The following is a 14,105-nucleotide window of genomic DNA, read 5'->3' on the forward strand; positions in this document are numbered from 1 at the left end:
GGCTTGTTTGCCTGGGGGTTCCTTAAAGGCAGAAGGGCTGAGATTTCTGGTGTGAGGTTTTGGGTCCTTGGGGGAACAATCCAGAGTTTTTATTGCAGTGGCTTTGTCTAGGGATTCAGTAAAAAACTGGTTTTTATCTGCAGTATTTTTTTGGGGGGGGCTGGGAGGTATGGTCTCAAGGTTATCTACACATTAACAATGAGCAAATACTAATAATATTTGCTTATCCTTTTTACTGGACTTTCCTTATATAATTGGTGTTTTCTTTTATACTTTTACATTTCTAACTTCTGTTTCTAGCCAGTGATAAAAGAAATCCCATGTTAAAAAGTATTCTAAGCCTTCTCCTTGATTGTAAATTCTTTAAATTTAAATTTCTGCACATTCTAATATTTTTTATTCATTTTCATATCTTTGTTTTTACATTGTTGTGCAAACAGAATTCTAGCAGCCGTTAACATGTGTAAAATTAAATATGTATTCTACCCAACAAAATATTTCTGGTTTTAAATCCATATGTTGCTTTACCATTGTTTTAACCATGACACCACTAACAGGATTTGAATTTGAGCTTGTATTCTGATTGGTTGTCAGACTCCCATGGGGCCATGCAGGAGCAACTCTGTAGGCTGTCCTGAGTCCCAGACTTGGTTGAGCCTTGCTGGATGATGATGTAATGAAAGGGCTTTGGGGAATTCCTATTATAGCTCTCCCTGGAGTAGATCTTTGTTATGTAAAATAGACTGGCCTAGGCCAGAGTAATGGCCCATTAGCAAAGGTGGGGGGGCTGAGTTTCTGCCTCTCTTGAGTTTCTACTTTTCTTTTTCGGGGAAATATTCTGCCTTTTAATATATCCTAAAATATTTCATTTTCCTAGGAGAGGAGTGGGTTTTAACCCACAATGAAAACAATGAAAACAATGAAAAACTGTATCTTTGTTGTTTGTTGGACCCCATGCTGTTAAGACTGTACATTGTTGGGTGAAAAAAGTGGTCCCTTATGTTACCTTAGTCCTCAGCTTACAGCCACAGTCAAGTCCAATAAAAGCACAATATATTTTTATGTCTTTTGCAGTAGTAGCTGATTGGAAAGGATGAAAAGACAACAGAGTTTGATCACTTTCTTTGGCAAAAAACCAAGAATGGAACAATCAGAATCAGACACAACAGATCCACAACCATCAGGGTCACAAACAGCACTGCCACCAACTGAATGTGGAGAAAGCAGCAAGTCAATCTCTGAAACTGAAAGCCTTCCTGATCTTCCAGACTACTGGACATTGCAGCAATATAGAAGTTTGCGAGAGAAATATGAGGGACCAGAAATTTCGAAGAAAAAATTAGGTTGTAAGTATTGCGCAAAATATGACTTTGCAGTACAGAACAGTGTCCAAGGAGTGGAAACATGACAAGATTGAGGCATCAGGAAAAACTAAAGAAGTTAAGCAAGCTTCTCTGAGGAAAAAAATGAAAGAACATTTTACATCTAAAGCTCACGCAATTTGCAGTGATAACTTAAAACAAGGGGAGCAGGATGCTATAACGAAATCAGTAGATAAGATGTCTGACAAATATTTAGCTACTCCTTGTACAGTATTTTTGATAGTTTACAGTCTGGCACAAAGATATAAACCATTTTCAGACATAGAAGGATAGGTAGAATTGCAAACTGTTATGGGTGTAGATCTTGGAGTAGGATTACATTCATGGCCAACTGCAGTGAAAATAGCTGATTCAATTGCAAAAGAAATTAAAACCAAAATGTTTAATAGCATTATGGAACAGAACCTGAAAATATGTTTAATTATTGATGAAGCCTCAACGCTATCATGTAAACCAGTTGTGATAGTTTTCGTAAAAGTTGAGGATTCAGATAACCCATCAACAATTTTTGTTGAGCTTGTTGAATTGGAAAAACAAGATACAGAATCAATATGTTCTTCAGTGTTGGAAAGGTGCTCCACTGCCCAAGGGTCGGTTATACTCCATGTCGGAGCCTGAGTTGGCTGCGCTTCGAGAGTTTTTAGATAAAAACTTGGCTTGGGGGTTTATTCGACCATCGTCGTCTCCTCTTTCGACTCCCGTTCTTTTTGTTAAAAAGAAGTTGGGAGAGCTCCGCTTGTGCTGTGATTACCGATGGTTGAACACCATCACAGTGAGGAATAGTTATCCTTTGCCGCTCATTCCGGAATTGATGGAGCGGTTGCGGGAGGCGACTATCTTCACTAAGCTCGATCTGCATGGGGCCTACAACCTGGTTTGGATGCGCAAGGGGGACGAGTGGAAGACAGCGTTTGGTACTCGTTATGGCCATTTCGAGTACACCTTCATGCCATTTGGTCTGACCAACGCTCCTGCGGTATTCCAGCACTTGATGAACAACATTTTTCGGGACATGCTGGATAGGTTTGTGGTGGTGTATCTGGATGACATTTTGATCTACTCTTGGTCCAGGGATCACCACCTTCATCAGGTCCGTCAAGTGCTTCAGCGTCTTCGGGAGCATAAACTCTATGCGAAACTGGAGAAGTGTTTCTTTTTTCAGTCTTCAATAGAGTTTTTAGGGCATATCATCTCTCCCGAGGGCATTGCTATGGACCCTAAAAAAGTCGAGGCCTTGTGTAGTTGGGAAGCCCCTCGTCGAGTAAAGGATGTGCAACGTCTCCTGGGGTTCGCCAATTGCTATAGGACCTTCATTCCGGATTTTGCTAAGCTAATGGATCCCATCACTCAGCTCCTTCATAAGAAGGTCCCGTTCTGGACCCCTGCAACAACAGGCTTTTGAAACTTTAAAGAAAGCTTTTGTGGCCGAGCTGATATTGAGGCATCCTGATCCGAATCATCCATTTGTGGTCGAGACAGATGCCTCTAATGTAGCTATTGGGGTGGTTTTGTTGCAAGCTTCGAAGGATGGAGGACCTCTTTTTCCCTGCGCATATTATTCTAGGAAGCTCACAGCTTCTGAGCGCAATTATACTATTTGGGAAAAGGAGTTGTTGGCTATTAAGGCTGCATTTGAGACCTGGAGACATCACCTAGAGGGGGGCTCGGCATAAGGTGGAGGTTCGGACGGATCACCGAAATTTGGAACATTTGTCTACTGCTAAGAAGTTGAACCAACGCCAGATCCGGTGGTCGTTGTTTTTCGCAAGGTTCAATTTTTCCGTCACTTATGTTCCAAGCGGACAGAATCGGAGAGTAGATGCATTGTCTAGAAAACCCGAATATATCGGTCCCGAGGATCCTCTTCCTCCATGAACGGTGTTGCCACCAGAATCCTTGGCTGTGCTTCAAGATCTGGTAGATTTGTGGGCTCGTATATGGGAGGCGCAACGATTAGATGCGTGGACGCAGCAGAGAAGGGGGGAAGTTGGACCTGATTCCCCATGGTCTTTTGAAGAGGGCTTGCTACGACATCGAGGTTTATTGTATGTACCCACCAGGTCGCTTAGAGCTCTCATCATGACACAATGTCATGACAACCCCGCTGCTGGCCATTTTGGTTTTTACAAAACTCTGCACTTGGTCACCCGGACTTTTTGGTGGCCTCAGGTTCGTCATGATGTGTTTTCCTACGTCGCTTCTTACATACAATGTTGACAAGCGAAAGCAGCGTCGGGTGCGCCTCCTGGACTCCTTCAACCATTGCTGACTCCGGACAGACCATAGGGAGCGATCTCCATGGACTTTCTCACTCACTTGCCATCTTCGTCGGGTTTCACGACGGTGCTTGTGGTGGTCAATATGCTGACTAAAATGGCTCATTTTATTCCCTGTTGGAAACTACCATCAGCCCACACTACGGCTCAGTTATTTTTACAGCATGTCTTTTGTCTACATGGTTTGCCGGATAGAGTGGTTTCGGATCGTGGGGTCCAGTTTACTGTGCAGTTTTGGAAACGTTTAATGTCGGCGTTACAAGTTCAGGTGTGTCTAGCGTCAGCGCACCATCCGGAAACTGATGGCGGGACTGAGAAGGTTATTGGCATTCTCACTCAGTATTTGAGATGTTTTGTCAATCATCAGCAAAACGATTGGGCGAAATACCTCCCTTTGGCAGAATTTGCCTTTAATAATTCTCAGCATATCTCCACTCGTGTAACGCCGTTTTATGCGAATGTGGGCTATCATCCCGGATTCTTTCCATTGACTATGATGGACTCCCTGGTTCCCAAGACACAAGACTTTCTTGAGGAATTACAAGCGGTTCACCGTTTAGTGGTGCAACAACTAGAACGGGCGAAGGAAGACTACAAATGGTTTGCAGACCGTTCTCGTAGAGCAATGCCTCCGTTAGCTGTGGGTGACAAGGTGTGGTTATCCACAAGGCACCTTCGGGTTGATCGCCCAGTTAGGAAGTTGGACCATCGTTTCATCCGTCCATTCCCGATTGAGGCGGTCATCAACCCTGTGGCGTATCGACTCACCTTACTGCGCTCCATGTGCATTCATCCTGTCTTCCATCATTCCCTCCTCGTTCCTGACTCTCCGGAGTGTCCTCTTCGTGCTCCCGCTGGTGTGGTTTCTCCATCACCATCCAGTGAGGAGGCTGATATTGAAGACACGGTAGTCAGCGTTACTGATTCTCTTTGGCTAAAGGGTTGCTTCCAGTATTTAGTTGGAAGGAGAGTGGATGGTTCAGAAGTTTTTTCATGGATGGATGCTTCCATGGTTCATGCCCCAGACATTATTCGGAGGTTCCATGAACGTTTCCCTTCGAAACCGCATCTGGATTGTCAGATTTGGGGGAAGGGCCCTGCGGTGAGGGATAGTGTTGTGACTCCAGAGTTGGAATCTGTTCCATTGGCAGATGTCAGCTCGAGGGAAGAGGATATGGCAGTGAATTATGAGCCGGCACTGCTGAGTGATTTGGATAGTAGCCAGGATAAGAAAATGGATTTAACTAGGAGAGACAAACCTGATTTAATAGAGATGTCAGGACCTTCGACCTCCTCTGATTCTTCTCCTCTGGCTGAGCAACAGCTGGGAATAGCTAACAGGAACACATGCGAGAGTTTTCCAGCGAAGAAGAGAACTTGGAAAGATCCTGGTTAGATGTAAGAAATAGACGGAGATTGAGACGATTGGGAAGGAGGTGTCGAGCCAGTGACTAATTAAGGAGATTAACATGCCCCTTAGAGGATAAAAGGAAACAGCTTGGCTGGTGAGCTTTGCCAGAAGCAAAGTGATTTATGGGAGTGAACAGATGAAGAGAACTTTTAGAGGCATTGGGATTTATAGCCACGTCAGGATTGCCGGACAGAGTTGGATTTATTGCTGAGGACTGAAAATACTTCAGCAGTCCTCTTGTGAGGGTTTGCTTTTTGGTTTGTGATATTTCTGAAACTGCTTTATTTCATTTTGCTCACCTGCAATTAAAGGGGAGACATAATATATATATATGTGTGTGTGTGTGTGTGTGTGTGTGTGTGTGTGTGTTTTCTGAGGTTCTCGTGGGTATTTGTATGTGGATCTTTGGTTGTTCGGGTTTTCTCCCGCGTAAGATTCAAAGTATCTAGGCAATGTTTCGATGAAGTCTCATTCATCATCTTCAGGCTTCTGTCTCCGGCTCTGTGCTTCTCAGAGTGATGTGAGATTGCAGCTGCTTCTTCCTTTTAACTGCTAGTGGGGTGGGACTTGATTGGGTGGGGGCTTGGCTGTGTTCTGATTGGGTGGGGGTGTGTTCTCATGGGTAGGGGGTTTGGCTGTGTTCTGATTGGTTGGGGGTTGGCCGTGTTCTGATTGGTTGTGGAGGCGTGTTCTGTTCAGGTGGGGGCTTGGTTGTGCTCAGGTTAGTCTTAGTTGCTGGGGGATTTGAGTTGGTGAGCTGTGATCTTGCTGTTTGGCTTCGAGTTCGTGGTCGTGCTGCATCTTCATAGTGGGTGTCGGTTTGCTTCATGTATGGCTCGGAGGGGTTTGAAGTGGGTAGTGATGCAGCTGCAGTGCAGCTTCTGGTCCACGGTCGTGTCTCATCTTCTGAGTGGGTGTGAGTCTGTTTTCTACATGGAAGTGTGGTGGTGGCATCTTGTGTGGCTCTCATGGGTGTGGGTCTGGTGTCATTCTTCATGTTAGGTACTGCCTGTTCATGAGGGCGGGTTTCCAAATGGCTGGAAGGCGGGAGGTGTCATCTCGTTTGTTCATGCTGTGTGTGGGGCGTTTTTCTATCTCTATGGCTTCTCTGATTATTCTGCTGTTGAAGTGTTCGGTTTTGGCGATAGTTCTGGTATTTTTAAAGTCAATTTATTTCATGTCCTGTGGCTTTGAGGTGTTGGACCAGGGAAGAGGTCGTTTCTTCTTTTTTAATTGAGTTCTTATGTTCTTCAATGCGTGCACTTATTCTTCTGTTAGTTTGTCCAATGTATGTGGTAGGGCAGGCAGTGCAGGGGATTTCGTATACTCCTTGGTTTTCTAATTCGATTTTGTCTTTGGGGTTTCTTAGGATGATGGATATTTTTCTGTTTGTGCAGAATGCTGTTTTAATGTTGTGTTTTTGGAGGATCTTGCTGATTTTGTCTGTAGTGCCTTTTATATATGGGAGGAGGGCTTTGTCGTTTTCTTGTTCTCTGTCTTGGATTTTGGTTGGGGTTTCTTTTTGGATTAGGTGGGTAATCTTCTTTCTTTGGAATCCATTGGCTGTAAGTACGTTGGTGAGAGTGTGTAGTTCGTTTTTTTGGTGTTGTTCATCGGCTAAGCATTTTGTTCTGGAGATGAGTGTCTTGGCTACGGAATTGATCTGTGCTGGGTGGTGGTGTGAGAGTGCATGTAGATAGCGGTTTGTATGTGTTTTCTTCTGGTAGATGGTGTGTCCTAGGGAGCCATTGGATCTTTTGCATACCAAGACATCTAGGAAGGGAAGTTGATTGTTGGCTTCTGTTTCCATGGTGAATTGTATTTTGGGGTGTAGGCTGTTGAGGTGTGTGAGGAAGTTGTTCAGTTTTTCTTTCCCATGTGGCCAGATTATGAAGGTGTTATCTACGTATCTGAGCCAGAGTTTGGGTTTGTGGTCGTATTTTTCTAGAGCTTGTGTTTCAAAGTGTTCCATGTAGAGGTTTGCGATGACAGGTGAGAGGGGTGATCCCATGGGTGCTCCTTCTATTTGTTTGTATTTTTGTCCATTGTAGGTGAAGTATGTATTGGATAGGCAGTGGTTGGTCAGATCTAGGATGTGCTTGGGGGGTTGTATTTGTTTTGGATGGCTGTCAAGGCTTCTTTTATTGGCACTTGGGTGAAGAGGGATATGACATCGAAGCTTACTAGTAGGTCGCTGGGTTGTAAGTTTTGTTTCTTTATGATCTCGATGAACTGGAATGAGTTTCTTACGTGTGAGTTGATGGATTCTGCATAGGGTTGTAGTTGTTTGGTGAGAAATTTGGCCAGGTTTTGTAGAGGTGAGCCTATGGAGCTGACTATTGGTCTGAGTGGGGTTCCTTCTTTGTGTATCTTGGGGAGACCATAAAGTTTGGGGCATCTGGATGATTTCTCTCTGGGTATGATTCTTTGCTGGATTTCTTCACTGATGGGGGAGGCTTTTATTTTGGATTTGGTAGTTTTTTCTAGGTAGGTGGTGGGGTCTGTCTTTAGGGGTTTGTATGTGGGGTCTTGCAGTAGGTTGGTTAACTTGGTTTGGTAGTCAGATGTGTTCATAACCACTGTCACGTTGCCCTTGTCTGCTGGTAGGATTATTATGCTGGTGTCTTCTTTCAGGTTAAGTAGTGCAGTTTGTTCTTCTTTGGATAAGTTGCTTTTGGGTGGTTTGCTAGTGCAGAGGATGTTGGTGATTTCGTGTCTGATTTTGTTAGCATCGTCAGGGTTGGTTTTGGTCAGGCTGGTTTCAACTCCACATATGATGGTTTCTGTGGGGATGTGTTTGGGAGCGACAGCAAAGTTGAATCCTTTTGAAAGGACCTTGGTTTCAGCTTCAGTGAGGATCTTGTCTGAGATGTTGTGCACTGTTTGTTTCATGTGTGGCTGTGGGGGGGGAGGAGTTGGTTTCTGGCGTTGTTGTAGTTTCCTGAGTTTGTTGGTGTGTGTGTCTGTCTTGAGGGTGGTCTGTGTTTCGGCTCTCCAGACAGTGAGTTGTTTGGATTTGTCCCAAAGTAGGGGGTGAATCTTGTTGCTGAGTCTGAGGTGGAGTGTGAGGAGATCTTTGTTGATTTGGTCTAGGAGAAACCTTTTTGTGTGAAGTTCATTTCTAATTAGGGCCAATTCTGTTCTTTTTAGGATGCGTTTGGTGGCTGCTGTGTTGGTGTGGAATTTCAATTGGAAGCTTGTGGGAATTAAGTTTTGATCTCGACAGTTGCATAGGAATGCAAGGTCACATAAAATGGAAGCTCTTTGGACTTCAAGTTTTTCATAAGTCCTGGTCAGATGGTGGGTTTCCTCCCCGTAGAGGTGCAATATTTGTTTTCTGAGGTTCTCGCGGGTATTTGTATAGAGATAGAAAGCCATAGACATAGAAAAATGCCCACACAGCATGAACAAACGAGATGACACCTCCCGCCTTCCAGCCATTTGGAAACCCGCCCTCATGAACAGACGAGTACCTAACATGAAGAATGACACCAGACCCACACCCATGAGAGCCACACAAGATGCCACCACCACACTTCCATGTAGAAAACAGACTCACACCCACTCAGAAGATGAGACACGACCATGGACCAGAAGCTGCACTGCAGCTGTATCACTACCCACTTCAAACCCCTCCGAGCCATACATGAAGCAAACCGACACCCACTATGAAGATGCAGCACGACCACGAACTCGAAGCCAAACAGCAAGATCACAGCTCACCAACTCAAATCCCCCAGCAACTAAGACTAACCTGAGCACAACCAAGCCCCCACCTGAAGAGAACACGCCTCCAACCAATCAGAACACGGCCAACCCCCCAACCAATCAGAACACAGCCAAACCCCCTACCCATGAGAACACACCCCCACCCAATCAGAACACAGCCAAGCCCCCACCCAATCAAGTCCCACCCCACTAGCAGTTAAAAGGAAGAAGCAGCTGCAATCTCACATCACTCTGAGAAGCACAGAGCCGGGGACAGAGGCCTGATGATGATGAATGAGACTTCATCGAAACGTTGCCTAGACACTTTGAATCTTACGCGGGAGAAAACCCGAACAACCAAAGATCCATATATATATATATATATATATATATATATATATATATATATATATATATATATATATATATATATATATATATATATACATTTATTATATTCTGTACATTCTCTCTTCTTGATCTTTGTATATTTGTTTATGTTGCAACGAATCCTTTACATATACTACAATACCCCCCCTTTTTTTGTTTGCAAGTGCCGAGTACATTTTACCCAAATTTATATTCTTTAAGAGGTCTGCTTGATTATCTGAAATATGCACTTCTTGGATACAAGTTATGTCAGCATTTTGTTTTTTTAAGTTTCTCAAATATCTGTTTTCTTTTGATGATAGATTTAAACCATTGATATTGACTGAAAATAAAGTGATTTCTCTATCAGTGTCACTGACTGTGTGAGGCATTTCTCATTTCATTTCTTGTTCTAGACTCTCTTTTTCTTAGTCTGTTGCCTTCCCCTTCTTCTCTAAGATTTTGGGGTTCAGAGTGTGAATCAGATTCTTTTTCTCCAGAGAGTTTTTCCTCTTGGCTTCTTGTATTTAGGTCGTCTCTACTTTCTTGTTATTCCTTGGGTCCTAGGTGTCATTCACAAAATTCCTGTGCTTTTTCAATTGTACCAATTTTATATTTTTTGTCCTGCCACGAAACTAAAAGCCCCTCTGGGGTGAGCCACCTAAATGGAATGCCATTTCTAATAAGTTGAGTTGATAAAAATTGGTAGTCCCTTCTCTGCTCTATGATTCTCCTAGGTATTTATTTCAGTGTAACCACTTCATGATCTTTGTATACAAGTGGTTCATCTCTGGTCTTACTATAGAGCAGGTCTCGTGTTATCTTCCTCGCAAATCGAATATGAACCTCTCGGGGTAGTCTATGTCTCCTTGCATAGTGTGTATATACTCTGTAGACCTCGTCTACATCATTTTCAATTTCTAGTTTAGGTTTCTATAAAGCCGCCGCTATCAGATTTGTCATAATTACACATAAATCTTCCTTTTTGTCTTCCACCACATTTTGGAACCTAAGGTAAAATGATGCCTTCTCTAATTACATATGTACTATTGAATCCTGGAGTTCGCAGTAGAGCACTTTCCAATTTTGTTCTGAATCCTCTAATTTCTTCTCCATCATCTCCATTCTTGCCTGTACTAAATTTAATTTCTGTTCATTTTTTATCACTTTTTCCTGCATCTTTCCAATCTTCCTATTCAAATTTTGTATTTCATTTTTCACCTGTCCTATTTCAGTTCTCATCTCTGTTTTCATATCTTCATGGTTCCTCACTATCAATTCATGGGGTTTTGCTATCATTTCCTGCATCATAGTGAACGTTGTTTGTACTGTCTGCAGGCTTTGAGCTGAACTAGTTTTTTCTGCCAGAAGCATTACATCTGCCCCATAGGTGAAGACGTCGTTGTTGAAGTTTTCTTTCCTGATTTTACATTTGTAGTTGATATTGTCGCCATTTAACTATCTGTAGCAGCTTTTTCCAATCTACCATCAACTATCCCTAGTAGAACACTATTTTCCTCTCCTTTTCAGTTCAATAGTAATATTAATACATATATTATTATATTATTAATTACCAAAATTCTATTATGGAAAATCACAATGAGCTCTTACTTCTATTTTTTCTTCTCTTAACAATAGTTAAGAGAATTCAATATTAATCAAATAAAGATATATTTACTCACAAAATCAACAGTCTTATATGCTTAATTAATTAATTTAAAGCAGTTTAATTTAAATATATTGTAAAGAATTGAAATATTTGATTGTAAATGTTTTAACAGTGGCTAGAATTGTATTTGCTAAGAATTGGAAAAATGAAAAAATACCTATGCAGGAGGAAATTATTAAGAAAATCATGGACTATGCCGAAATGAGTAAATTGACATTTGAAATTAGAGAACAAGAGGATAAACAATTTTATATGATATGGGATTTATTTTATCAATGGTTAGATTAAAAGACATGGTAAAGAAATAGATTAGTAAGACTTACAATAAAAGTTAATATACTGATAAAGAATACAATATAAAATATATAACCATTGGATGAATGTATAAGATTAGATCATAATGAAAATTAGAATATCTCATATAAAATGATGGAAAAATAGTCAAATGACAATTAACAATTGATATTATATAAGCACAAGCTAGATCGAAAAGGTGAGAATTTATATAACTTGTGAGTAATGGTAAAAAAAGGACAGCACAAAAGATTGTAACCAACTGACACACTGTACGTATATAATTGAAAGTTTTATGTTTTTATGTTTTGTTCATATGTTTGTTGTAAAAAAATAAAAACTTTGTTTAAAAAAAATAAAAATAAAAAAGATGGGGTCTCCCTTTTTGAAAATGGGGATGACCCTGGCTTGTGACCGTAGATTTGATAAGAAGCTGGTCCTAAAAGATTTTTCAAGGATTATGCTTAGAGGTTTGGCTATGGCAGTGGATAGCTTTTTTCAGAAGTAGGCACATATTCCGTCTAGTCCAATAGATAGAGATGGTTTTAGATTGCATAGTGCTTTTTCAACATTGTCTTTTGTAAAATCAGTATTTATTAGATCATTGTAATTGTCTGTGATTTGACTAGGAAATACTGAGCATGATCCATTGCTGTTTACAAATACTGAGCCAAAGAATGTGTTAAAGAGGTTTGCTTTAATGATGTTGTTGTTACAGTCCTTTCACAAGTGGGATGGACCTTGAGTCTTTTAGTTTGCTGTTTACAAAATTGTAGAAAGTGCGGGTGTAATTGGTGCATAGAAGGTTTTCCTCTTGTTTAATGTGATAGTTGGTTCATTCAGTCTTTATCTGGTGGCATAAATTTTGTATCGGCTTTTGAAGCTGGCAACATGACCAGATTTGTTTTTCTGCCAAAGTGATCTCTTTTTGGATTGAAGCTTCCTTACTGTTTTGGGTAATCTGTTTTTTTCTGGTTTTGGGAGTTGTTATTGGTACATATAGTTTGATGACTCTTTTGACTTCAAGTAAAAATATGTTGTAATGGTCTTCAACAGTATTGCATCCAGTGAATAGAAATTGCCAATTAAGGGATGAGAGATTGTTGTCTATAAGATTGTAGTTGCCTTTTTTGAAGTTATAATTGGGGATTACATCATTGTGGTGATTTTGTGTGGAGGTATGTTGAGATACAAGTCAATCATGTTGTAGTCATTGTTAGAAAAGGGTTCTATAATTTGTATTCTGTAAATTGAATTCAAACTATTGCAGAAGATGAGATCGAGGCAGTTGTTCACTCTAGTATTGTTGGTTACTAGTTGTTCCAGTCCCAGATTTATTACAGCGTTGTAGAAGGTTGCATGTATGGGTTCAGTGTTGCATTCATTTAGAGTCCAGTTAATATGAGGTAGATTGAAGTCATCAAGAAAGATACTGTGATCAAAGTTACTGAGAAGATCAAAGAGCACAAGGACATGAGTTCCATTCTATCCTAGAACAAGGATAACCAATGGCATCACCATACTGAGTCCCAGCTTGAAACCTGGTTGAAATGGATCTATATAATCAGTTTCTTCCAGGTTTTCTGCAACAGTTGTCTGACTGCTTTCTCAACAATCTTTCCTAAAAAGGGTTGGACACAGGTTGATGATTGTCCATGATCATGAGATCAAAGGACAGATTCTTGAGAGGACATACTACCACTTCTTTCAAGGCTGAAGGAACCACTATCTGTCAAAGAAGTTGATAATGCATGAGCCAAATTCCAGGCCTTTTCCAGTGAAAGCTTGACAATCCTGGAAGGAATTGGCTCTAACACATAGATGGCTAAATCCACATGTTTGATTATCCTGTCCATCTCAATAGGGAGGCACAGATTCAGATTCATCCCAGTTGATCAAAGGTATTGTGTTTATTACTTACCAGAAGTCAGTAGTAAATATTCTGCTTTGGTGCATGTATTTTGTATGCAAACACACTGTATTGCAAATAAAACCATAGTAGGAGAACTCAGGGGATGTGGTTTTAATAGATTCACTAGGCTACCTTGTATAAAAGGATTTCATTGTATTAAACAATTGGTTTTTTCCCTCTAACTATGTGATTATTCCAGGCTTTATCCTCTTGCTGTGATATGACCACTTTTGGCACTGTGCTTCATGGCATGGGATTAGTTTGCCATCATTGTACAAAGTGACTTAGACATATTGTCTTTCTTATTAGCAAGTGGTATTGTAGATCATTTTACAGAGGCAACAGCTGCAACCATTATTCCTACAGTTATGTCATAATTTGGTATGTTAGATGCTGCTGGCAGCACAAATTATTTGACTTGCTTATCGATACGATGAATTCTCTTAACCTTGTGGCTATTCATTCTCTTCAGTTAATCTACTCCTCTTGTCATAACAATGAAAAAAGGTAAAAGGCTGGTCTGGAGAATTAATGAAGATAAATTTGATAATTCAAAGAGTAAATAAGGTTGTATATAATGCTAGTACTCCATTCACATGATTGCTAATAATTATTTAGTCTGAAAATTTAAATACACACTTAACCTGTAGTTCTGCAAAATGCACATGAGCCCATGAAGATCCTAGGCAAACCACAGATACATGTGATATATAATCCTAAAACTTTAGTTGGTTTGGGGCTTCAAGATTGTGATCTAGAGCTAGGGGTCCCGATCTTATGAATTTACTGCCTTACCAATTAAATAGGATCTAACCCAATTCACTATTGGTTATATGTTTTATTGTATCTTTTAATATCTTTGTGAATCACCCAAGAATATAAGTTGGCAATCATATAAGTCTTTTCAAATAAATAAATATTTAAGTGTTTCTGATGGTCTCTCACATTGAGAGACCATCATATTAGCATCAACTGTTTCAAGAAGCTTAAAAAAATGAAGGCTTCTTTGACAAAACAGAAATATTGCCCAAAGAGAAACACAAAATAGAACATAAACCTGGAAAAAAAATGAGGCAATAATAAG

General features: G+C 40.7%; 1 protein-coding gene and 1 pseudogene across 1 annotated transcript in view; both read left to right on the plus strand.

Moving 5' to 3' along the window:
- Positions 1 to 964: 964 nt before the first annotated feature.
- On the plus strand, positions 965 to 1,845 carry LOC148127914 (E3 SUMO-protein ligase KIAA1586-like; annotated as a pseudogene).
- Positions 1,846 to 4,154: 2,309 nt separating this feature from the next.
- The window catches only part of LOC148127915 (uncharacterized), a 38,663-nt gene continuing 28,712 nt past the window's right edge, over positions 4,155 to 14,105 (plus strand). Inside the window, exon 1 of the mRNA XM_087923341.1 lies at positions 4,155 to 4,565. Coding sequence (XP_087779467.1) covers positions 4,155 to 4,565 — 411 coding nt within the window. The remainder of the gene's footprint in view (positions 4,566 to 14,105) is intronic.

The sequence above is a fragment of the Pseudonaja textilis genome, chromosome 1 (assembly GCF_049901715.1).
Source record: "Pseudonaja textilis isolate UNSWEBS1 chromosome 1, rPseTex1.2, whole genome shotgun sequence".
Taxonomy (NCBI): Eukaryota; Metazoa; Chordata; class Lepidosauria; order Squamata; family Elapidae; genus Pseudonaja; species Pseudonaja textilis.